This window comes from Haemaphysalis longicornis, unplaced genomic scaffold, assembly GCF_048455015.1.
Source record: "Haemaphysalis longicornis isolate Haplotype H1 unplaced genomic scaffold, Haemaphysalis longicornis Haplotype H1 scaffold_9, whole genome shotgun sequence".
Classification (NCBI taxonomy): domain Eukaryota; kingdom Metazoa; phylum Arthropoda; class Arachnida; order Ixodida; family Ixodidae; genus Haemaphysalis; species Haemaphysalis longicornis.
Genome location: NW_027526460.1, coordinates 161062830 through 161087567, shown reverse-complemented (window position 1 = coordinate 161087567; position 24738 = coordinate 161062830). Strand labels below are relative to the sequence as shown.

Genomic DNA, 24738 nt, shown 5'->3' with positions numbered 1-24738 from the left:
CAGACAGACGGACACACAGACAGACAGACATACAGACAGACCGAAATTTCTGCGTTTAAGTAGCCCAAGAAAGACTATCGTCTTTAAAAACGCTCTGGAGAGAACAGACGTTCGACAAGCGTAATGGTTGCGGAGAAGACATAAGCACATTTTGTGTAGTACAAAACAGGCGTGATGTACAGCGTTTCTCCGAGGTGTGCGCCAGACGGGCCGGTGTTTGAATGTGCGCTTCATGGAGCCCAGGGAATGACACGCAGGAGCACCTTTAACTTCACTGCCGGGATTGTGTCTGCAAACCGAAGTTCGATGAAACGAGAGTGCTGTTTTCGCTCAGAGGCAGGACGACGCGGGAAGTGATTCAGGCGTTCAATATTGCGAAGCCTGGGGAAACGTCCGTGTCCCGCCCATCGATTACGCTGAGCAAAAAAAATAAATTGAATTCTTCAATATACGTGAGATTCTGCTCTAAGCTTATAGTAATCATTTGTCGTTGTGATGCGCAGTAATAAACAAAACTGGCTAAGCTTCCACTAAGTCGCGCAAGGCTTGATCCATAGCCAAGCTGCAGGATTCCTTTCTGAAGAAGGATCGAGTTTTGGGAGAGTTGGTATTGATTGAACATCTCGGAAGAACAGCGTAAAACACAGACACTATATAGTGCAGCGTCGTCATGTCATTTTCTTCCCTTATAGAGGCTGTGTTTTTACGCTGTTGGTCGAAGAGGATTTCTTTCACTGAATTACACTGAAATTTCACTGAAGTACACGTCACCAGGCATTTGTACAAGTTTGAAATTGTTCATTTACATGTTTCGTCGTCGCTTCGCACTGTACGTGAAGTAGCCATCGTCATATCTATCGATATCGTCGTGTGCCTCGTCCGAAGCATTACATGCGCATTAGCGCTTGACGACGGCTGGGGTGCAGCGGCGGGGTGTCCGCGACGCATGTGCGTCTTTCTTGGGGTCGTGTCGGGGTCCCGTGGAGCCGGTGTTCCGCCAGTTGTGGTGTTGTTAGTTGCTAGGCAACGCGAGAAGTTCTTTTGAAATTTTTCTGGTTCCTTTTCTGTTCTAAATCCACTGCGTGAGCCGCGGACGCTCGACGGCTGCCGCGGTCGCTCGGCATTCTCTTGGTATTTTTATTGCGTTGGTATTTAATGCTTGGTATTTTTAAAGGTAACAATGACTGTTACATTGGTATTTAATGCTTGCTATTTTTAAGGGTAAGAATGATCGTTACGCTTCCCACATTACGGCCTGCTACAACAGCTCTGGTGTTAAAAAATGCATCGTCATGCTTGCGTGTGAACGGTCGTATGCCACGCGCGACTTGCTTGGTGTTAGTATTATAATGTGTTCTTCCATAAAAGTTTATTTCTGAGTCCGTGCCAGTCCTGTTTGGTTCTTTCTTCGTCGTTTGCGTGTGCGTGCTTTTAGAATGACCGTGACTGTTAGGCTAGGAATAACGGTAATTCTGCACGTTGAACCGGAATAAACCCGTTTCCACAAAAGGGCTGTTTTATAAACAATCGCCATAACGGCTCCGCGGCTTTTACAATGCTTCTATGCACACGGCCCGAACATAGTACAGACACACATGACACTCTTTCTAGTTTGTGAGGGGCCGGCAGTAGCGCAATGCCACCTAGATAAAAGGTTTTGAAAGCCTGGAGGCTGGCTCAGTGACGCAGCGCTACTGGGCTGACTCTGGCACGCGAGCATGCTGGAGAAGCAACGCGACTGCAAAGGTTTCCGCGGCAGAGCCCCGCGTCTGCCCATACGGATTAGTAGAAAAATGAAAAGGCGTATCACATTGACGAGTTTTTTTTTTTTTTTGAGTGGCAAACAAACTTTGGCTTATTTATTGGCAGTGTCTGGAGAAGTTTCCGGGACTGGTCCTCTTCGTCACACATTTTGTTATTCCGCAGTTGGTAGAGGTTCTTGACAGACTTGTACACATGACCGAAAAAAAGTAACCGAATACAATTACAATGTTTTCACTGTAAGAACCAACTGACTGCAATTACAGCCTCAGAAAAAAGCAACAAAATTTTACTATAGAGTAATCAAATTCCTCTCACGTAAATTTTCACAAATGATGTTTTACTTCGGTAGCGCTTACATACACACAAGGCGGGGCATAAATAGTGAGGTGCCCGCTTAACCTAATCGAAAAAAATTGCAAGTTCTTCTATGTACCTCAAAACAGTGTGATTTTTAACGTCACGTGGAGTCAATAGTGACGCAGAAGTAGCAGAGTTTGTTCAAGCGGTTGTCTGAAAAAAGAAAAGCAATTCGAACTACTGAGCACATGTTTCCGAACTGTCACAAACGTTACTTAAGAATCATAATAGAACAGGTTATGTCCCTACCACAAGCGCAAAGTTTTGTTTGCAATACATCCATTTCAATTAAATGTTCTGGCGTGTTGTACAAGGCAAGACATTTGATCTCTACACTACGTCCAGTTGGCCACACGACTTGTGGCGGCCTAGGATGTATTTCGCATGTCCTTTTATAGGTGGCGACGCCACACTTGCCCAATCGTATCGTAAGCGGCATTGCAGCTAGCTTTCTGACATTTCCGTTCTTCTCTCTCCTTCTTTCTCGGGCACACACACGCACGCACACGCACATACACACAGAGAAAAGCCGGCCATCGCATCGTTCGTCGTCAAACAAAATTCGAAAGGACTAAGAAGGATCCAAATTGTGAGCTTTCAGGGAGAACAATTAGCCATTCAACGATTAGTGTTTTAAAGAAGATAGTCTTTCTTGGGCTACTTAAACGCAGAAACATTGGTCTGTCTCTGAGTCTGTCGGTCTGTCTGTGACTCGATTCAGCCAACCGGTCATAGTGAAACAGAAGCTGCGCAATAGTCTTATATACCCACAGCCAAATCTAAATGCCTAAGTCTGGTTTTATAATCATTATTCATACTTGTCACAATTGTTGATCAAGAATAAGAAATCGCACAAATATAAGGCGGGAAATCAATACATATGTGATATTAGCAGTTTTGTTTTATTAAAACATTCATGTATGGTTTGTTTTTTTCCGATAGAAAATGAAATACTACATTATTTCAGCAAACTGTTGCCTGCTGTTGCCAGCGCTACTATAGCTCCTGGCGGCATTTAAGAAATCTGACGGCATGAGCAACGAAGGTTCCACTAGATAGGTTCCTAGTTCCGCCTGGAACACACGTGGAAAAGGGCAACGTGGTTCTCTAAATGTTGTAGTAGGCTGCCTTAATTTACGCGCGTCTCTGCTGTATGGTAGCGTTGGCATTGGGCTTCCTCGATTTACCAGTCCTGAACCGTCCGCGGGCAGTCCGAGGACTGCCTTCGGACGGGAAGTCCCGTAGGAATACATGGGAAAATTGATTGCCCAATTGCGTCTCGGGCAGTCCGCGGACGATCCGGTACTGATAATCGAGGAGGCCCATATAGGCACCCTGCCTGGAGCAGTGGAACGCGGAAAATTTAAATTGACTTCAGCAAGCCTCCAGCCTGTTTGCCTTGGGAGGAGCGCGACGGTAGAGGAACAGCATCAGAGGTGACCGGGAAAGCGACGGCAGGCATTTATTCTCCAAATTTTGACGAAAGTCCAGTGTTGTACACGTTCCTCTAAAACAGGAACGAAATCTCGTTCCTCGTTCCTTCTGGAGTTCCCGTTACAAGTTCCTTGTTGCAAGAGGAACGCGTTCCAGTTCCACTTTGACCATTGGAACGTGTCGTTACATTAACGTTACATTATGGACAAAAACCCAAAGGTTTGTACACAATCACGTGATCCACACTGTCACTCAGACTCCCACGTACTCATCAAAGTACAAGTATAACCCAAGTAGAAACCGTCCAACTAAAGCAACTTCGAACGCTGGCCGCCGAACTTCGGGTGGTCTCTCTGCGCGCGATGAAATTATGCCGAAGGTCACAAAATTCCTGTCCTTTGTCAACACGACGCCTGCAATACAAAGGGCCAGGAATTCTCGTCGACCCGTGCCGGCGAGATCGGCGACAGACGGCGCCGTGATGAACTGCGCGCGTACTCTGTTAATTCGAGCAGTACAACATCCCAAGGCACTGCGGCACCCCAGCTCTATTGAGACACGGTGACCCTTTCAATAACCTCACAGCGAGCACAACTCCCCCAATAACAACGCACCCGTGACTCGCACGCAGTAATGCGGTAATTTCCCCTGACAATATACAGATACGGTGGTTTCACAGGGGACCTAGAGCGCTGCCTAGACAACCTTTCCCGGGCAGAAAACAATTCTATTGGTCAGACGCGCAGCCTCACCAGACGACCGGTGAACGGTGGAAAGCATTCTCGCGGCTGTGCTATTTGCCCGTTGAATGCCGCGTCAGCTCAACCGGCACGAATGCAAGCACACGCTGCGGCCCACTGCGTCTTTATTCTTCAGCCTTTGACCCTCCAGGAAGCACATCACGCTGCAGGGCGGGCAAAGCAGCCAACTTATAGGAAAATAAACACAGTGCGACTTGTGGATTTTTGTACTCAAGCCTGGGCATCTAACCAGCCAAATCCTAGTGATACAACGTTTGCAGAATGAAACCGTTCCTACCGTTGCTTTATAAACCTAATGAGTTGCCGTTACAGTTCCACCGATCCTTAATGGAACGGTGGCGTTCCTCCGTTCCTCCAAAAAGGAACTAGTTCCAGGAACGCCGTTCCGTACAACACGGCGAAAGACTGTCGTCTTTTGTCGGCAGTTGCAACGAAAGGAGCAAATAAAGGATCATTTTTTTATGTGAAACAGAACATTGTCCTCCAATGTTCCGTTGGAGGAGGATAAAAGTAGTGGTTAATATCTATGGCAGTAAACTTCACGCATTACATTACATTACAACCTTATCGCCCCGAGAGGGAGTGATAATGGGCAATTGTGGAATACTAAGCAGTCCGCCTTTTATGGCCAGGGTCCACATATCTGTACTGCTGCTTACCTGAAATATGTGAAACTGCTCTCACCTCTGCGTGGCGGTCATTTAGATTTGTGCTTGTCGCTGGCTCCTGAGTTTCCGGCAACGTTGGACTTCAGCGAGCGTGTACTTCGTGGGATGATCCTGTCTCATTTTCCGCGCACGTTCCTCTTCGCCCGAGGAGCAGGCGAGAGGTGACGACCGCAGGCCCGTGTACAACATCGCGCACATGGTCAACTCGGTGGTCAAACTGGATAAGGCAATGAAGCAAGGGGCCAACGCCGTCGAGGCTGACGTCACGTTTGCGGACAATGGCACCGCGCTCAAGCTCTTCCACGGGGTTCCCTGCGACTGCTTTAGGGCGTGCGAGGTCCAGGACCAGGTGCCAACCTTCCTACGGTACGTGAGGAGGACCACCGGTCGCGGTGAGTGGAGGCTCCCACACACAGGGAACGATTCGTGGGATTCCTGTCTTGCCAAATGGAATTCCAAGAGAACACGCAGTGATATGCTCGGAGTGCTGTCGGATGCAGAGCATGTGTTGCAGCTTCAAATCCTATCACGTAGTCAAATATGCTGTTGGGCTAGTTGGTCCATACCGCTTCAAGAAAAATACCGCTCTAAACCACCACAGAAAAAAGGAAGGACGAGACAGATGCGCTATTAAAGGAGCCATGAAGAGAAAATACAACTTCGTTTAATTTCAAAGAACTAGAATTCAGTGTCTCACTCCGTTTCATTACAGCCACAAAAGATGTTTTTTGAACAAAAAAAGCAAGAAATATTTAAAACCTTGAAATTTTGCGCCACAGTGACGTGTATGACCAAGAATTACGTCATACGGTCCAACAATAAAACATAGTTTTAGTGCATTACCTGCACGTTAGCATTCAAACAATGCCGTCAAATGACACTAGAGGGCACCATTACAGACGTCCAGTCATGTGTCGTCACGACAGGTCAGTTAGGCGGCCGCAAATCGCACAAACAAGGTTCCGTGACGTCATAGAAAAGTTTAGGGAAATTGGCTATGGGGTGGCGACTGCTTCACACGTTTTTTTAATATCTCCATTATTTTTTCGAAGATTGCGATTATATTGGTATCATTGTTATCGGGACTAAGCAGTTTTTCTAATAAACCCATCTTGTATTTTGTCTTCATGGCTGTTTTAGCAACTGATTTATGGAAAGACGGGTATAAATAGCTTGTTGACACACACACCCATGCGCGCATACACACACACACGCGCACACACCCACACACCCACACGCACACACGCGCGCACGCACGCACGCACACTCACACACAAGCACGCGTGCTCGCACGCACACGCACACGAGCACATACGCGCGCTCACGCCCGCACGCACGCACACACACACACACACACACACACACACACACATAAAAAAATACAGGTGCTGAACGTTTATTGGAGCGACAGGGGAAGGGGAAGGGGTGTGGGAAGCCTCCTTAGTCCAGAAGGCCTCGTGGCCGCGCTGACTGGAGAGCCCAAGAGACCAGGGCCTGCTGACGGGCTGGGTTCGGACTCATCAGCTCAGTCTCCCACTGCTCCAGGGAGGGGGAAGGAAGGGGGTTAGGTGAGTATAGGCAGGAGAATACCAGATGGTAAGTGGTGAGAGGGGTATTGTAGTGCTGGCAGTAGGAAGGGTAGAAGGTGGGGGCGATAAGGTGTATGATGGCGTGAATAAAGAATGTGCCAGTTTGTAGTAGGCGGTATGTGTAAGATTCCTACTTAGTGAGCGTGTGATGAGGAGGAGGGTATGTTCTTCGTGTGTGGATGTAGTGAGATAGAAGGGCATTGGAAGTGGCGTCGAGGGGTGAGAGTCAGGTGGAGATAACGGAGGTGTCCGGCTCTCCGGTTCCTTGGATGGGAATGCCCGGGAGTGAAGCGTTCGGGCGGCAGCATGCGCTGCTTCGTTGCCTGGGAGTCCAGCTTGACCAGCTCCCCAAATGAGTGTGGTGGTAAGATCTTCGGGCAGCCGTTGTAGGAGAGGAATGCCCTGATGTGGGCCAAGGCCTGCTTGGTAGTGGTGGCAGGGCTGTTGTCAGTAGTACGTGATTGTTATGGAGTGAAGGCTTCAGTGGGTTGTTGCGGCGTGGGCGATTGCTAGGGCTTCGGAAGTGTCGACCTTGCATGAGCGGTATGTAGCTGCAGTTGCAATCTGCCCTGTGGAGTTGAGAGCGACAAGGGTGGTGCGGGTTGATGTGAGGTCTTGGGCGACGTCTGTGTAACGAATCTAAGGGTCGGCTTCATATTTCTTATTGATGTAAAGGACTCGTGCCTCCCGCCTGCCTCGGCAGTAAGTGGGGTGCATATCTTGTGGTATGGGGATCACGCGCAGTCTTGTCCTAATGGTGGGTGGGATGCGTTGGGGCTGCTCTGCATGATTCAGTGATAGCCAACCCACCGCTTGGAGCACTGTCCGGCCTGCTGGTATGAGCGCTAGCCTATGCAGTTGAGAGGCGCGTTGTGCCTCAATATGCTCAGCAAGGGTGTAATTAGAGCCACTAAATAAGCTACGCTTAAGAGTAACGCCACTTCGGCGGCGCGGTCGCCATCTTGGTTCCTACCCAGTTCCGCCGGGGTCGTTCACCAGCCGGAGTTTCGGTTTCGCGGCGGCGGCAAAAGAACTTGACCGCCACCACCACAACCTCGTTTCAAAACAGTGGACTTGGTTGGGCCCGCTTTTCAAAGCTTTTATTGCTTAACGGTGCCACTTAAATTTACCACCCCACGACATGCATGCTTGTTAGCATAAATTTGAGCTTTTAAAACGAGGGTGAAGCCTTTGTTTAATTAGCGCAACAGGGCTGAGGACATATGGTTCGTCGTAATTAACGATTAACCGTTAAAGAAACCACTTGCGAGTACTTTAGTATTAACATTGGCCGTCGCTTTCTTTTACACATGATGAATGTTTTTAACATGGCCTGGTGGCATTGCAATAATACGCTGTTTTGCGTGTTTTAATTGCATTGAAAGCAAACTTTTGCTCAAACGGCGCAACTATAGAACCATTACACGAGCCCTACTGCAGCAAAAACTTGCTGCTTGATCATTTGCGCCATTCGCAGTATACGAAAGAAACCACATCACTGTGCATATGGCCATGATTAGAGTCAAAACAAATAAATGCTTCTAAGCGTGGCTTTAGTGGCTCTGGATGCGATGGTTACACTTAGAGCCATTAAATAAAACGTGTTCTGTGGCTCTAGCTAAATTTCCTTCAAAGCTATGCCTCATTACCTCAAACAAATTTGTTTTTCATAAAAATCTCCATAAGTCCACTTCTGTAAGAATCAACTGGGGAATCCAAGTAGACATCACTAATAATAACAGGCACCGAATACTGCAATGCAAGTAGAAACACAGGAATAAAGGATTACTCAGAGTAATAATAAACATTTTATTAGTCAACAACAATGCATTTCATTTTTGTGGCAGACAGATAACAGGTGGCTGATTACAGCAGGTTTCCTTGTGAAGTAGCTGGAGAACTGCACTTGGTGTCGGGCTAGGTCGGCTGCTTTTAGGTTAGTAACACATCACTGTCTGACACTGAGTGCAGTTCTCCTGTTACTGCATAAGGAAACCTGTGGACATTCAGTGAACATGATGGCATAGCAAAAGTTCTTTGGCACGACACACACAATGAAATGTTAAAACAGTTGTTTTGAATTCAGTTGGCTGCCATTGCAGAGAGATTACATTGCGAAAATTGGAGCATACAACCTGAAAGCACTGGCATGCACAAAAAGATACAGCATCTAAAACCAAGTCTACTGATTGTAATGGTTTCTGAAACTGATGCAAACACACAGGGTTTTCAAATCTATATACACAGAGATAAATGTGCACTATCAGTAAGTGTAAAGGTGCACAATACATTGGACAGGTTGGCTCAAACAGGCTTTAATTGTACTGTAATTGTGGGGGACACTACAAGTAAAAGAGTTCCGACACGCAGGAGTGAACATTTCGTACAGCAAGGCCGGCAATACCTGTCCTTTAATAGTGCCCTGTGGCTACTAAGCGACTTATACAAATCATTATGCAGCCGAGCGGTAGGTATCCTAAAGATTCAATTTCCAAATTCAGTAGACATAAAAGGCACCAGATAGCTTTAAAAATTAAAATTCTAAAAAAATGTATACACTTGTGTCGTATCTTACCAGATCAGTTCGGTATAGTATTCTTTTGATTTTTATTATTTACATAATACTATTGGCCGCCCTAGCAGGAGGGGGGGCGTTACAATAAGTAAGCCCAATTACACACAATAAAATAAGGCAATAAAAAATCCTTTTGAAACACAGTATAGGAAAAAACACCAGTCAAAACATTTGATCAATAAATTCTATTATGTCATATGTCATCAGATGTTGTATTAATTACTTTTTAGCAACTGCAACTCTCAAACATTTCATCCTCTTAATTTAAATGAGTAGAACAATGAGTAGAAAGAAAAGTTCCATCACTGGTGGTAGCAAAATGAGGGTAAGTTCATGTTGAAAAAAATAAAATGCAATGGCATAATGGTGGACTCCACCTCACTCTACTGATAATCACCGCTTACTTTTCCACATATCAAGCAGTCCTTTTTCTTCCTTCACATCTACACGGCCTTAAAATATGCCATTCCAGAGTCTTTTTTGTTATGTTTTGCCTGTTCGGACTGCCTCAATTGCCAACTAATATTGCAAGGTGTTTGTCGAAACCCCGGGTGAATACACTACCACCACTGAGGTAGATGAGACAGGTGTGCCACTTTAACTCGTCGAAATGCACAAGCACAACAAGTGGGTGCCGAGGCGATTTTGCAGCTCGCAGCAAGCATTCCGCAGCACTTCCTCCCTTCACACTCGTGTGAAAACACACGTTGGAATGATGGCGGTGTAGGCTGGGTTCCATTGTTGGTGGCCATTCGGAGCTTCACCAGGGGTGTCTAGCGTAAAGTTAGTCCACAAAAAACAGTCACTGCAGCAGGGTTTTTCTTGAAGTAGCACCAACTTCATGTTAAAAAAAAGGCAGGATTGGAGATGTTGTCAAATTCAAACTGAGAGTTGGCGAGAGTGATCACATAACATGCTTCGTAAATTTCTTCAGGCAACACTATGGATGCACACTTGTTTGAGTGCGATACCCTTTGGTGAAATTCATGACCAAAACTTGATATTTTCTTGCTTTAACAGCACAAGCCTCTTGCGATGGAGGCCCTGTGGTCAAAAAGCAAGCACTGGTCCGTCACCACGACAGCATCAGTATCAGGAACAGCATGCAGACTGTAGACAGCAATCACCAGGCTCGCTTGTTGAGGCAGCATGACACAATCGTCAGCGATGAGAGCAGTACGTTGTTTAAGGCTTTTAAGAAACCTGCTGACTTGGCCAGCCGATCAAATAATACACTGTTGTTCATCAAGCCATCAATCGATAGCTAGTTTGGTGTGTCGGTGCTTAGTATCACGACTCATTTGTGTTGACGAGTGGTTACTGTGTGTTACCGCCTAGTTCATGGCTGTCGGTCGATTCAGATGTGCGGGGCAGCCTGTGGTCATCCTCGTGTTAGGACGTCACATCAGGGCTACACTGGGGTTGCAGGTCCATTAGCGGGCTTCACGTGTTTTGCGTTGCTGAATTGTTCGACACTTTGCGTTATTTTGACTTGAACAAACTTCACTTGCAGAAGGTGGTGCTTTTAGTTTGCCTTGCATGGCCTGGGAGACCTTCCATTCATGAAGTCAGTGGCACGGCGGCGGCTTAGCGATCCACACGAATTAGGCTACAGAGAACGATTGAAGCGTACTAGGCCTTGGCTGGTCTTAGAGAGGTACTTGTCACGTTTAGTCAGGCACTGGCTGGGCAAGAGGTGGATCCACCAAATGAGAAACCTCGAAAACCAAGTCGCTTGTAGTGGCAGTGATGGTGGGTGTGGCCGACTTCTTTGTGAGGTAGTGCACAAGGATCATGGGTTCAACACATATCAGTCTATGTGCAGGTGGAGCGTTGCACTGCGGGTGGTCCAACAGGTGACAACAGACGGTGGCTAAAACCTCATGGTGATGGCAGCAGACTAAACAACGAATGGCAATGAATCCTATGGGTTAGAGAAGCAACTTGGGGTCGTGGCAACATCAGGAAAAGTTCCCTTAATTCTTCACAAACAGCACAGATGGTTTAACATAGGCTGTCTGATAATGTTCTATGTTGGCTTGATTCGTCATGAATGAGGGGCGGTCCTGCCATCAACAAATTTGAAGGGTCTTCATCGCAACTGCCTCTCGGAGGTTTCTCTGGAAGCCATCTTCAGGGAGTTGCTGACAAGACCAGCAAAGGGTTCTTGCTTCTTCGCTTCAGAGATTTCTGGATCAGTACAGTGAAACGGTTTCATCTCCTTAATCCTTAAAGCACACAGTGATCCCTTCATTATGGTGCTGCTTGCAAGACTGCAGCAAGCTCTTAGTACGTTCTTTTCACCCAAGCATAGTGAATGTCTTCAGAAATTTGGCTTTGAACATCTCACAGTTCTCCAATCAAAAGCACGTCGTGTACTCTAGGCAGAAACACATTGGCCTAAGTGGTTTGTTGTTGTCCTAGCCGGTAAACAACCAGGCCTCAAGGATGCGGGTTCGATTCCAAGCCATGGCGGCATCTTTTCTGATGGAGATGAAAAGTGAAAACACCCATGTGTCGAGGTTGCAGTGCACGCAGTGCACGTTAAAGGTCCCCAGGTGATCAATATTATCCTGGAGCCCTCCGCTACGGTGCGCCTCAAAGCCCAGGTGTAGCTTCACTGCGTTAATGTCCACACTCAATCAGTGAAACATCTTGGCCGGTTGGAGTTGCTCCAACCATTCTTCAGGATCTTGTTGGCAACACGGTGGCAGAACATGCTGTCACAGTCACAAAGACTAAGTCACGCAGACTGTTTGGCTGCCAGGAAGTCAGCGGATCTGCGACAATGCGGCTCGCATGCCAACGCTTTTTGAACCGCATTTAGCTTTTGCGGCTTTTGCTTTGCTGCTAAGCTTTCGGAGGGCAATACGCAGTCGCAGCATGAGGAAGGCAGAAGTCAAACGCTTGTCCAGATCGTGGCACTGGGGAAAGTTTCCTGGCAGTGTGTGGGACTGCAGGGAAGTGTTGACCAATGCAGAGAGGGGGGTGGTCAAGATCTGACTCTCATACGTGCAGAACACGTTGTCTGCGTGTTGCAGTAGCTTCACTACATGACGCGATGGGCGAACCAAAGGGCTTGGGTCTCCTTGTGCCCGGTACGACTTCAAGGCCAACAGGTGGTCGTTCTCGTCTACCTTGTCAGCCTGCAAGTACTCCTTGCACGTGTTGCACAGCGTGAACTTTTTGGTGACGCTGTGAGTGATGTATCCAGCCAGGTAAACGAGCGACTGCATCTTCACATCATCAAGCGCCGTGGCTTCATCCTCCAAAAGGCACCCGTCAAGAAGGTTTGACGCCTCAGCATCCTCCTCACAGGCAGCCTTCTTCAGCTCCACAAACTCGAGCAACTGCGTCCGTTCGTCCACAGCATAGCTTCCCTTCTTGCTTGGCCTGAAGAACTGGCTCACCATGATCAGGCGCAGGGTGAGCTTGAACTCCAAGGCCCTTGGCACCGGATTCTTGGAACGCACGCACGAAAAAAGGTTTTCTAGTGCGTCTTGGGTAAGGCGGCACAGCAGTACGAACAGAAAGTTGTACTTGTTCAGAAGCTCGTGCTGGATCCGAAGGGCACTTGTTGTTGAGATTAGTACCCCAGTCTGGACAGGCTTGAAGAAGTCCCGGTAAGTGGAAGTGGCCTTGATGGAGAGGCTCGAAAACATCACATGAATTCTTCCAGGAAGGCCACGGCTTCATCATGGCGGCTCTCCTTGAAATTGCTCATGGCGGTTCCAATGTACCGAGATGTCATAAGTGTAAACCACTTAAAAACTTGCTCCACGAACCACGCTGTGGTTATGGCTTCTTCAAGAAGCAGGCCTAAGTGTACTAACACGCGCAATGCGGCACCCACACTGTGGTTCAGCACTGCTACCGCTGAAGACACATTCATCTTGTCGAAGTGGTTGTCTTCCAGGTGGCTCGGTTTGAGATGTGGTGCCAACTTCAAATCTCGTTCGGCATCCTCCTTGACCAGCACCTTGATGTGGTGCACTGAAACCTAGCATGTGGAAAGAAAAAATAGTTGAGCACAATTAGCAAAGTATTCCTGGTGTATTGGATGCCGCAACTAGCTGAGCTCAATGTACGCATGGATTCAAACCATGGCTCATATGTGAGGTAAGAACTACGGTAATTAAGCTTCCATCCCATTTCGTTAGTTGAATCAGGTACCCCACAAGTACATGTCTACAGTTGCAGGGGTAATCTAGGTTCAGACTTCAGGCTATTTTACTAAATACCATCTATCCCATCAGCACGACACATAAATGACATTATAAATTTTGTCACTGCAAATTTTGTCCCTCCCACACATAAAAGCTGATTAAGAATGCTACTATTCATCCCGCCTTTTTTATTCTTTCTCCCATTATGATCCTCTACTGGGCATAAATTATAAACCACAAGTGGAAACACGCCAGTGAGCTCAGAATTCAAATCGTATGTGTTAAGTGCTCACGCTGTGCCTGATCTGTGAGCTCACCATAGTGAAGGGCAACAACAAACAGTTTTCAGCCATGTGAGATTCGTAGCTTGTGCTGAAAGCTAGTTTTAATCAGAGCGTTTTTTGCCCCCACTAGGAAAAAAGAAAAAGCATGTGTTTTCTTGCCTCCACTAGTGAACAAAAGATGTTGTGCGGTCAAGAATCAGAACTGAGACATCGTGCTGAGAAATGCAACAACAGGTGCCAAGTTGCCCGTCACGAATTAGCTATTCTCACTTGTTTCTGTTTTGGTAGCCGGAAGAACATCAGCGGGCACAAGATAACTGCAGATCTGTCATGTGACCTATTGTTTTTACCTCAGCATAATATAACAATCCGGCCATTCTTTGGCAATCTTCACAGCTTTATAACAGGACTTCTTGCCCGGCAAAGCCTATGACCATAATCTTTTGAAAATTACTTTGTGAGACCACCTGGCGCAAAATACAGTTAGCTTTGACTCACCTGATTGCTTGGGAGATGGTACTTGGCAACAGTGTCAGATGACAGGAAGAATGACTGGCCGCGCACCAAGTGACCCCTGATGTTTTTTAGCACATGGGGTGCATCCGCCAGAAAGTGCAGCTGCCTGTCAGTGCCAGCTGCACAGGGGTGGCGACATGAGACAGAAGGTCTGGAGTACCGGCCTGCAGAAATGCCAAGGATCTTCCAGAGAGCCTTGTTGCAGGACCCCATGTCCGAGATGACTGCATCGATGTGGCAGCCCGCACCCTCGCACTTCTCGATCACCGAGAAGATGAACTCCTTCAGGAAGGCTCCATCGGTGGAATCACCTGACGCGCAAAGGCATTAAGCAAATAGTTTGAACAAACTTTGTACGGTACTTTAGGTAGTGTAAGCAGATCTCTTACTTGTTTCAAGAAAGCATCGACTTCGTTTGTGTCTTATGTGTGATGCTTAAAGGGGCCATAAGGACAAAACACAAATTTAGTTCATTTGAAAGATGGCCTGGTTAGAATCATACCGACTCCACTTTTAACGCACACTTCGCTCAAATAAGCTACATAATTGGGAAAAAAGGAACGGCCATTCGACCCGCTAGCTCATTTCCCGCAGCAGAAACTACGATCCCAGCTGCGCGATTGGCTGAGGCCGGCAGTGTACGCAGTGGAACTTCGTTTGAATACGCGCACTTATGAGTCCACTGTTGACGTCGTCTTGAAGGCAGAGGCGACCTTTACGAGGCATGCCATGTGTCTGATTTACGCCCATACTTAGTAATTACAAATAGCAGATGACGTTCAATGCGCCAAGCTGGAAGTCAAGCTGGAGATGCAAGTCCGTTCCTTTGTGTAAATGTTTCGTCCCTTAGATTTGATGACGAAACGGCGTCGTGCACGAGCGAAAGAGAAATTTCAGGTGTACCTTCTAAGATTTATCTCAAAACGAAAATTCTGATGGACGACGCTAAGCAACTTCATTAACTACGGTGAGAGTGTGTTTAAGATCACAGAAATACATTTACTACAGCCATTGGAAATCGTTTACAGAATAAATACCGCATAGCAGCAGAACGTTAGTGCTTGTCGTGGAAAAGCATTGCTTTATGCCTGTAATAAGACTTGGTTGCTGGCTAATTGGTTAATAATTTTTCAAAAAATAATTACTGCGTGTGACGAGATGCAAAAAACCTCCCATCAGTTTCACAAGCGAATGCTACGGTCACGTTTTACCACAAGCACCCGTGCACTCCTCCGTATAACGACGATGGTGGTTTATCGCAAAGGTTTCTCGTGAGGGAATCCTTGCTGGCCTTCTGGATTTAAACTTTGACTACGTGAGCTTTGAATTTGACCAGCACGCAGTCTGGTCTTTTGGTCGCAACGGCTTTGACCATTTCCCATTTTATTTCGTCCGAATAAAGCTTCGCGTTCCACCATCACTATTGTTAGACGGAGGGCTGAATTATTTTTTCGTTTATTCTGCTCGTCCATGAACCCCCATCCAAATCCTATTAACGGCTTCCAGCGTGTCGGAAAGGCGTCTGAGCCAGAGGACTCAGGCGCATGCAGGCCTATTTAAGGCAACTAGTCGTGCATTTCTGGTTTCTTCACAAGGCATTACACGATTTTTAGGTGCTCGGCAAAGAATGCTTAACCAATAAAAAAGACGGGCTGAAGTTAACAGTGCCACATTTTTTAACTATCGTGCCAGCCTTTATTCCACGCAGGCGGTAACATGGGGAGGGGAGGGGGAAGATTTTTAGCTTGGGCTGTGGTTGAATAACTTTGCCTCTTGATAATATCACCACTACAAACGCAGGAGTTCCGCTTCGGCTCTTAGGCTCCCGTGCGGTCATTCACGACAACCGCAGGATCAAAGCTCACAGTTAGAGAAAGTTGAAACCGCCACGACGTTTCAACAGAAACATGGTAATCGAACTCGTACGTAGGTACCTTTCTCTTCAAAGCACACGTATCGAGGTATCCCATCATTAAGGCTGGTGTGGAAACCGTAGTCATTGAAACCAGTGAAGATAATTTAAAGTGGCAGAAATGAATACTAATCCCAATAGTATTATTCCTAGTCAAATCGGGCGGAGAGCGCTGAAAAAAGCGCTCATGCCACTGCAGCCCCTATACCCAACCTTTAAAGCGTCAAATAAGTTTACGTAGCCGTTAGTGCATTTAAGAAGAAATGAATACTAATAACAGTAGTTTTATTCGTGCTCATGTCAGGTGGAGCCAAGCGTAGATCGCGGCAAAAAGGGCTTGTCACTGTAGCCCATACCCAACTTTAGAAGCGTCCGACAAGTTTATGTAGCCATCAGTGCATCTAAGATTTTAACAGAGCTGTCTAGACTTCGTTTGGCCACACAAATACGCTCACAACACCCCCTAAACATTCAAAGAAACGAAGCAAACACGGCCAAAACAACGGAAGGCTGTGTAGTCCAATGCACCGGCTCATTCCACTGACGAGGGGAGTGCCGAGTGGTGGCGCCACCCGTTCAGCCGCCCGGTCCCTATATTGCTAGTGGATGCTACTCAAGTGACACAAAACTACTCACTGTGTGCATAGCTTTACCAGTATTTCTCTACAAGGCAATGGTGGGCCTTGTGTGTTTCCTGGTGCTGCTGCTGCGAAGCCCACTATATTGTTTGTGAACGCTACTCCGGAATGTTAAATGGTCTGCCATGCTTTTTCCGAGCCACGGCCCCCTATCCCCTTGCCAATGAGTTTTACCTTTTCCGGTACGCGCTCCGATTTTCTGTTGCATTTTGTGTTCCCTACGACTTTCTCCACCTTGTGCATTCCATGCAACATAAAGATCTAGGGCTTTCACCTTAAAATATTTTGTGTGTGGGCATTATTTGAAGGTCGTTCAGTAACAGGAACATTCCATTTATATGTATTAATTCGCCGGCTTTTCTTTACTGCTAGATACATTTTTAAGCCTAACAAAAAATTCCCACAACTAGTTTACTGTAAGTTTTTGTGAGCATATTAAACAAGCTCAGACATACCTGTGAAGTGGTAAGCTACAACTTGCTTCCACCGAGAAGACAGCCCTGTCAGCATCACCACCAGGCCATGCGTGGCATAAGTGAACTTCTTGTCAGGGTCAGGATTAACAAGTGGGGCTGTTGCAAGGCCAATTGGCTTTTTTACGGTGGGATCAAAGTCCAAGCCTGCAGTTAGCTGCATCTCGTCGAGTAACAGGGCACAGTGCTTCTCTTCAGGTCGCATGGTGTCAAGCTTGGCCTTTAAGGCTGGAAGAAGTTCTTCCAGGATGCCTTTAAAGAGGAGTAAGAGTGAGAAAAATCTGCCCTCTTTACAGTCAAGCTTTGAATGATGACATTTTCACAGAAAAAATTGTATAAATACCTGGCTCAAACTTGATATCCTCGATGCGTCGTTGCAGCGTACGCTCAGACGGCAACGGTAGGGCTTCTTCCCTCAAAAAGTCGTAGCCCCTGCTGCCACAGGCTAGCCGCATTTGGAGAGCCTTTTGCACCGTTGCATCACTCCAACGGTTGCCACGTGCGTCTTTCTTCTTTGCAGAGACAGCTTGATCAGGAGCTAGATGCCACAGTTTGTTGCCTGGAACATGAGAGAATATGCAAAATGAGACTGATGCTTTGGCTTAGAAACATCAAGCCATAAACACCCTGCATGGTTCATCTGCCCTTGTGTGGAAACAATATCACACCGAAACCATGCAGGTAGCAAATGAAGACTGAACATTCTAATGCTACGTACCAAGCAGCGGGCCCCTACAAGCGCATCGCACAGCAGGAAATAAAGCAGCTGTCCTATTTTTTTCGTTTTCGTTGACTTGTAACACATGAATGTTTTTTTTTCTGTGCCTAACGCATTAATTAATATTAGTAGTTTAGGGGAGGTTAGGAGGCTCACAAAGATCGTGTGGATATTTTCTTCGGGCTGTATGGCATACATTCCCTTCTTCACAAATTGGCTTTCGTTATGGCTGCGTGCAAGAGGGTGCATATCCGCAGCGTGCGTTGTTTATTCGCATGCAAATACAATGAGAAGGTTTGTGCTACGCCAGCGTGATCGCGCCCCAGACAACGTTATCTAGAGTACTCGAAGGCGGCTTTTGTGCTCCGAATTTCTATAGTAGCCATCGTTGTCATAATGAACTCACTCTCAACCTGAACAATTAGGACATCATTACGGTGTTGAAGGCTTGATATACTCGCTAGCGAACGCAATAAAGGGTATACGTGCATATATTACAAGAATCGAACCAATGACTATTTCCAAGCAGCTCTTCATCGTTTTCCAACCCTTCCAGGCGTAAAGAACAACTTCTGGTCTACTCGGGATGGCGTTCTATGAATTGAAGAAAATTACTCTTACTCTGTGGTCCTGGAATGAGGACCCGGCCCACTAATCAGTTCGATTTTACGGCTAAATAAAGTTTGCTCCTCCTCCTGCACCTCCTCCTCTTGAGTGCAGTTTTCCTGTAAAGCATATCTGAATTTTGGGAAGATATCGCGGTGGGAAATGTACCCAAATATCCCACCAGGTCTGAACAAAATAGTGTTAATGTATAGACGTGTGTCTTTTGCTCAATAAATATCCTTGCTAGTTAGAAGCCTGGTATAAAACCAGCACGCGCCTGTACACACAGTGGGTTATTTGGAACTCAACCTACAGTTTTTGCAGCCCATAGTGCATGTCGGCATACTTTCATACCATGACAACATAAAGAGATGAGATACAATACTTTCGAGCATTCGGCAAGGTTGCAAAAACTGTTTTACCTTACATATGATTACTGGGAATCGTAACGCCTTCGGCCAAAGCTGACAGCCCCGAAGGCCTGGAATTTGTTTTGGTCTTGTATTTTCGCTGTTGTCAGTTACTAGCATCTGGCTGTTTTCTTCGTTCGAAAGATTGCTCGATACAGAAACTGATGCCTAGCTCCGACTCCTCGCGCTCCACACAGGACCGGCTTCGCAAGGAATGGGGCGACTCCGGCAATGTTTCTTCCGTACCGGTATCCAAAACTATATTTTAACTCGCGCCTTGAGCTAGTGTATGCGATTTTAAGTCTAGTATTATGATAAAAAGTTACGCACACCCAAAATCTGGTGCGGACAAGCATGAGACGTCAATCGAGCGCAAAGAAACAGCAGGGAGAGCGAGCCGAGTGAAGCAGACGAAAAATGCGAGAATCCCTAAGCGTACGTCACAGAGGTGCGCTTCGCAGCGCCGCCCGTGGTCGAGCTCACCGCCAATAGTACCGGAAAAACAATGAGCAGACCCAATGGATGTGGGCGCTGCACACATGTAGAAGATTCCTGCTGCTAGCCATTGCACACTTACTCAGGACAGTTTCCAGCTGCTTTTCAAGCTTCGTGATCTTTTTCTGCTGCAGATCAAGCTTGCGCCTCAGTTCTGCGATGGTAGCCTGGTGTACACACTGGCTTCCACTGCACGCCTCCCCCTGAAAGGACTACATTTCACATGAACACTGGAGTTAGACATATATTACTGACTCCAAATAAATGTGCACTTTGCTTGGAGTTATCGCTTCTTATTTACACATGGCCAGGTTTATGTCGGCGAAAGTCCTTGTGTAGTACGGCCAATCAGGCATGCTACAATGGAGGCTTATACACTTATTTTTAGGAGAGCCGTGGCTCTTCAGCACATGCTAAACTTTTTTGCAAAAGAGTAGCTTGAATTTTCACACTTTTCAGAAAAAGAGCTGCCCCACAATGCCACCAAAGCTTACAAATTAGGTAAAAACGTAAGGGTTTGTTCGTACCTTTTCCAGAGGTACTGTTGTGTTCAGGATGTCCCGCAGAACTTGGCGTGGCGTTGAGTCCCCCGTACTGGCTGAAATATATTTGGCACACATCAGCACCACGGCTCATGATTTCAGTGGCAACGAGGGGCATTCGGCAAACCGCACTCTTCTGTATTGGCAACCTGACTTAGTATGTGGGCCGCTATTCCTACAGCCAAAGATGTAGCTCCTTCTGCAGCAAAACTCCCACACTGCTTCAAGCACTGCGTGCCTTGTTTACAATGGATGCGAAGGGGTGAAAAACATTCTTCGGTGGTTATGGCTGGTTTTGAAGTCAGCGATATTCAGGGTACGAACAAAACAGTTTAAAAAGAACAAAATGTACACACTTTAACAGTAACTTGTCATTGAGGCCTTAGCTAACAAATCTGCTTCGCATTCAAGGACTGCAACGCTGCAATTAAGTTTATTTGCATTATTGCAGATAAATAGATTTCACAAAGCTTCAACAAAACTTACCAGTGTCATCATGCATGCCAGAGGAGGTGTTCCCTTGAACATCTGGCTCATGAGCAAATGCACCTGTGTAAAAAAAAAAACTTTTATAGAGAGTTCTCAATCACAACAGTTCCTTGGCCTTTATAACCTAATCAACACTCACTTGTGTCCGCATCTGTCATGGGCAGAGTAAGGACTTGCCCTTCTGGCATGGCCTCCAGGAAATCCACCTCTTGCTCGTACAGAAGGCCTGTTGTCTCCACAACGAGCTCAGCGGGCATCAGTTGGGGGCAGTAGTCTGTCTGCGTGTCTGCAGGGCACACAGGAGCTACAAATGAGAGGAAAGCATACTTTCTCTAATTTCCTACTATACAAGCAACGCTAGGCCAGTGGGGCCGTTTATTTGGAGCACAAAAACACACTGAACACTTAGGCATGCTCTCTGCAGCCAGCCTTTAAAAGAGCCGACTGGCTCTCACAACAGACGAACGGCCTGAATTACGCGAAGGTGAGCGTGGATCTTACCAGGTTCATCAGGCAGAAATTCAATGTCACATGGAACACCCTCTGGAACAGGAACACCCTCTTCTGGAACTGGAACACCCTCTTCACACCTCCGGGAAGGGCCAGCCACTGCCGAGTCAGTGTCTGCAACGGCTGGAAATATAAACATCAATGTCTCATGTGGGCTTGTAGCCTATGCCTAGCTCTAGCTGCCTCCTCGCGCTGTTATCATTTCTGTGATTAAAAGTAACAGATGTCGTGGTGGCTCTTATGGTCTGCTGATGCCCCTAGGATCTCCAAAAAGATTGTGCTCATTAGAAATTGGTTTTCCCTTAACTACGGCTGCACGTAGGCTAGGTACGAGATGTTTGCTGCTAGGTGTGCATGAAATGATGTGGTACGAGGCAGGCTGAACTGAGCTTGAAGCGAATAGCTGCTCAGTCATGTCGTGAAGTAAAAAGATGGCTAGTGACATGAACATCTATCATGATAATTTTGCTACAGCCAGACTTGTTCTTTCCAAAATCAGCTGTTTTACATTTTTCAACGCTTCACTTTAGATTTATGAAGTTGTTTACGAATGTAAGAAGTATGTTTGTGGGCATGTTCAAGCAAACTGCTCAGCTCAACCAAATTTCACTGCAGTTCACAGTGCAACTTCATTAATTTGCTCGTTGTGCTCAATTTGGGCACGTCTCTCTTTGCACCTGCAACGAAGTTTTATGGAGCCATTCATGTCAAGTTTGGACAACACAACAGATGGAAAGCTAGCCAACTACGATAACTTTTATGCTGCGTTCAACACAAAAATAAGCACAGCAGAGCTGAAACAACGCCGCCATATGGAAAGTGCCGCATCTCAATGTCTAGGAACTCGGCAAATGAAGCACGTACAGTGATGGCCAGTTTCTTGACTTCTCCGGATTTTCCTCCGCGCCTTCTTGTGCGTGTTCCCCTGAGCCGGAATTGTGGGCACGGCATTCCACTTTAGAAGGCGTCGCCCATCTGCCCTACCAATCTCGAACTGGCTGTCATCAAAGTGGTCCTGTTGAGAATGTACAAACAACAATTTACGATAGCATCAATAAATTTTTTCGAGTAGTAATTTTCTGCGATACTTTCGGAGTTTTTAGGCTCCTGACAGATATCATTTTGTCAACTGTAAGTCCTACACACTATGCAGAATCAAAATTAAAGCTGCGTTTTTTAATATGCACCTAATTTCACTTCACTCAGTCATAACATAACGTCAAGGTTTAAACATGTCTTTACTAACAATTTTAGATGAAGCTGGACTGCGTCGTTAATAAATGACAAGAACATGCTCTCGCACAGTTTTGTCTGCTAGCAGTTTGGGAGTAACTTCTACAAGTTAGAAAACAAGAACAAGGGTAGACACACTGAGCACCCAAAGTATTGACATACAACTGCTACTTCAATAACACAGAAGGGTATAAAATGTGCGAAATGAAATTAGGCGCTGCCAACGTGAATTTATTGCACGCCTGGCAAGGGCTGCAGCCGTTACATAGAACATATTCGGCAGCTGTAGTGTTGCCACGGTGACGCTATTGCCACGGCGTCGCATTACGACGCGCATACGGCGATCGAAGTTCTGCGCGCACGAAGCAGCGAAGCTTGCCCAAACACAAAAGCGAACACTACACACGAGGAAAGTGCACCGAAGTGCTTGAAAATGTTAATTCTCGCAGAAAAAAAGTTCACGCACAATATTTGGCGGAAGCACGGTAGTTGCGAGGCGCACTTCAGGGAATTACGGTGTTTCGGATTGGGGGAAGATTTTACGACGCCTTAGAGGCCAGCGAGAGCGGTGTGAGAACTCAAACCGTTCCACGAAGTATGAAGTTCACGAAATGAATGTTTACGGACTCACCTCGCAGATTTTCGAGCTCGCCGTCGGCTGAAAATCCTGGCGATCGACGATTTCCAGCCACGCACGCAGGCGGTCACCGTCGGATTTTCCCAGCGGGAAGCGAAGCATGCGCTTGCCGTCTTTATGGCGGTTAAAGCAGCCCAGGACGACACACAAAGGCATTTTGTGCCTTGTGGTGCGTCCTTAGCGGCAATAACTCACGTTTGCAGGAAAAAGTAGGCTTCACAGCAACACTCGAAGTTCGGCTGAGAGGCTGCGAACCAAAATGGCAGCGACCAGGAGCCTGCCACCGGCGGCGTGATGGTCACGTGATGCAAATGCGCCAATGTCCGCCGCGGCGGCAAAAAACAATGACAGAAAAGAGTGCCGATACTCTAAAACGGTTATTTAGTGACGCTAGGTGTAATGTAGCCCCAGCTTTAGCGATTTATCATTTGAGGTATAGGTGGGCAGGCTGAGTGCCGTCTTGTAGGCCACGAATTAAGGCATCAAGCTTGGTGGTTTCGTGCTGCTGAAGGTTAAGGTACGGTGTGGCGTATGTTATTCTGCTCAGTAGGAGAGCTTGCGCTAATCGGAATGTGTCCGGTTTCGTGATGCCTACATTTTTACTGCGTCTCCTGCGTATAAGGTGAGTCAGCTGGGGAATGGAAGCCTGCAGTTGCGGGAGGAGTGCTGCTCTGGTGCAGTCATGATGAAAGGGGACTCCAAGGATTCGGAGTGTAGGCACTGTGGGTATTGCTTGGCCTAATATAGATACTTGAGGGTCGGGGGTGGTTGGTGGAGCGAGTCCTCTCCAGAGAGAGAGAGAAAATCAACTTTTATTGAGCCCAATAAGGTATTGGTTAGTGCACGCTGGCACCAGATGGGGTGGAACCATCTTCTCTGGTCCCATATGCGTCTAGCAGCTCCTGGCCCCTCACTGCCAGCGCGAGCTGGATCGTCAGTTCGGGGCTAGACTACAAGGTCTCCCATCGCTCTCTGGGGTCGGGTGTGGGAATAGGGGCTGGGGGCAGGCGGATCTCAAAAGACTCGCACTCCGCCAGGACGTGTGCCAGAGTGCCTTGTCTGTCTTTGCAGAACGGGCAAGTGCTCTCGTACCTGTCCGGGTACATCTTGTTTAGAAGTGTGGGATGCACTAGCGGCACTGCCTGTATTCTTCGGATACGGGTGTGCTGTTTTCGGCTCAATTGCGGGTGAGGCCTGGGAAATATGCACCTGCGCTCTCTGAACGTGTCAGTAATTTCTCTGTAGCTCAAGACGCGGCGCAGCTGTGCCGGCTCGTCTTAGGCCTGGACGGACAACTCTCGGGCGTGGTTGTCGGCGAGTTCGTTTACTTCCATCTTCGAGTGAGCCGGCACCCACACGAGCTCTAAGGCTCGCCTCGGGGGCCTTCGCTTGGACAATATCGCATGTGCCGCGGGCGACACCTTCCGTTTTCGGAAGCTGGCATACGCCTTCTTAGAGTCCGTGACTATAGTGCCGGCCTTCGGATGTGTTAGCGCGAGGGCCACAGCAACTTCCTCTGCTTCGATCGATCGGGTCGTGTGGACCGATGCGCAGGTCACCAGGGTGTCTATGGTGGTGACTGCCGCTGTAGCCTTGGTTCCGTACTTGGGAAGCGCCGTGTCCGCGTAGACGACGTAGGAATCCTCTTCGAGCTGGCGGGCCAGCGCCCTGGCCCTTGCGGACCGGCTCCCTTCGTTTTTCCCGGGTTGCATGTTCCTGGGAAGGGGCTTGGTCTTTACCACGTCCCTCCACTCGGGAGTTAATGGCTGGGTGTCTGGTTGCGGTTCGATGCTCCATCGCACCTTGCGCAGGGCGGCCCGTCTGTGTTCTGTCTGACTTAGTCTGATCCTTTGGTTAGAGAGGTGAGCCTCCACCATTTCGTCCACTGTGTTTCCGTGCAGTTTCCACTGTGTTGCCGTGCCATGCCGTGCAGTTTCGGCATGTACGAGTGGACGCGCACT

At 47.4% G+C, this 24738-nt stretch overlaps 1 protein-coding gene across 7 annotated transcripts in view; it reads left to right on the top strand.

Moving 5' to 3' along the window:
• Window positions 1-24738, top strand: part of LOC144151343 (dermonecrotic toxin SPH-like) — a 120590-nt gene that overhangs the window by 5792 nt on the left and 90060 nt on the right. For 4 of the 7 annotated variants that reach the window (XM_077682354.1, XM_077682353.1, XM_077682358.1 and 1 more), the window contains one exon: window positions 5136-5376. In XM_077682354.1, coding sequence (XP_077538480.1) covers window positions 5136-5376 — 241 coding nt within the window. The remainder of the gene's footprint in view (window positions 1-5135; window positions 5377-24738) is intronic. The other 3 variants (XM_077682357.1, XM_077682355.1, XM_077682359.1) reach the window with 1 other exon arrangement.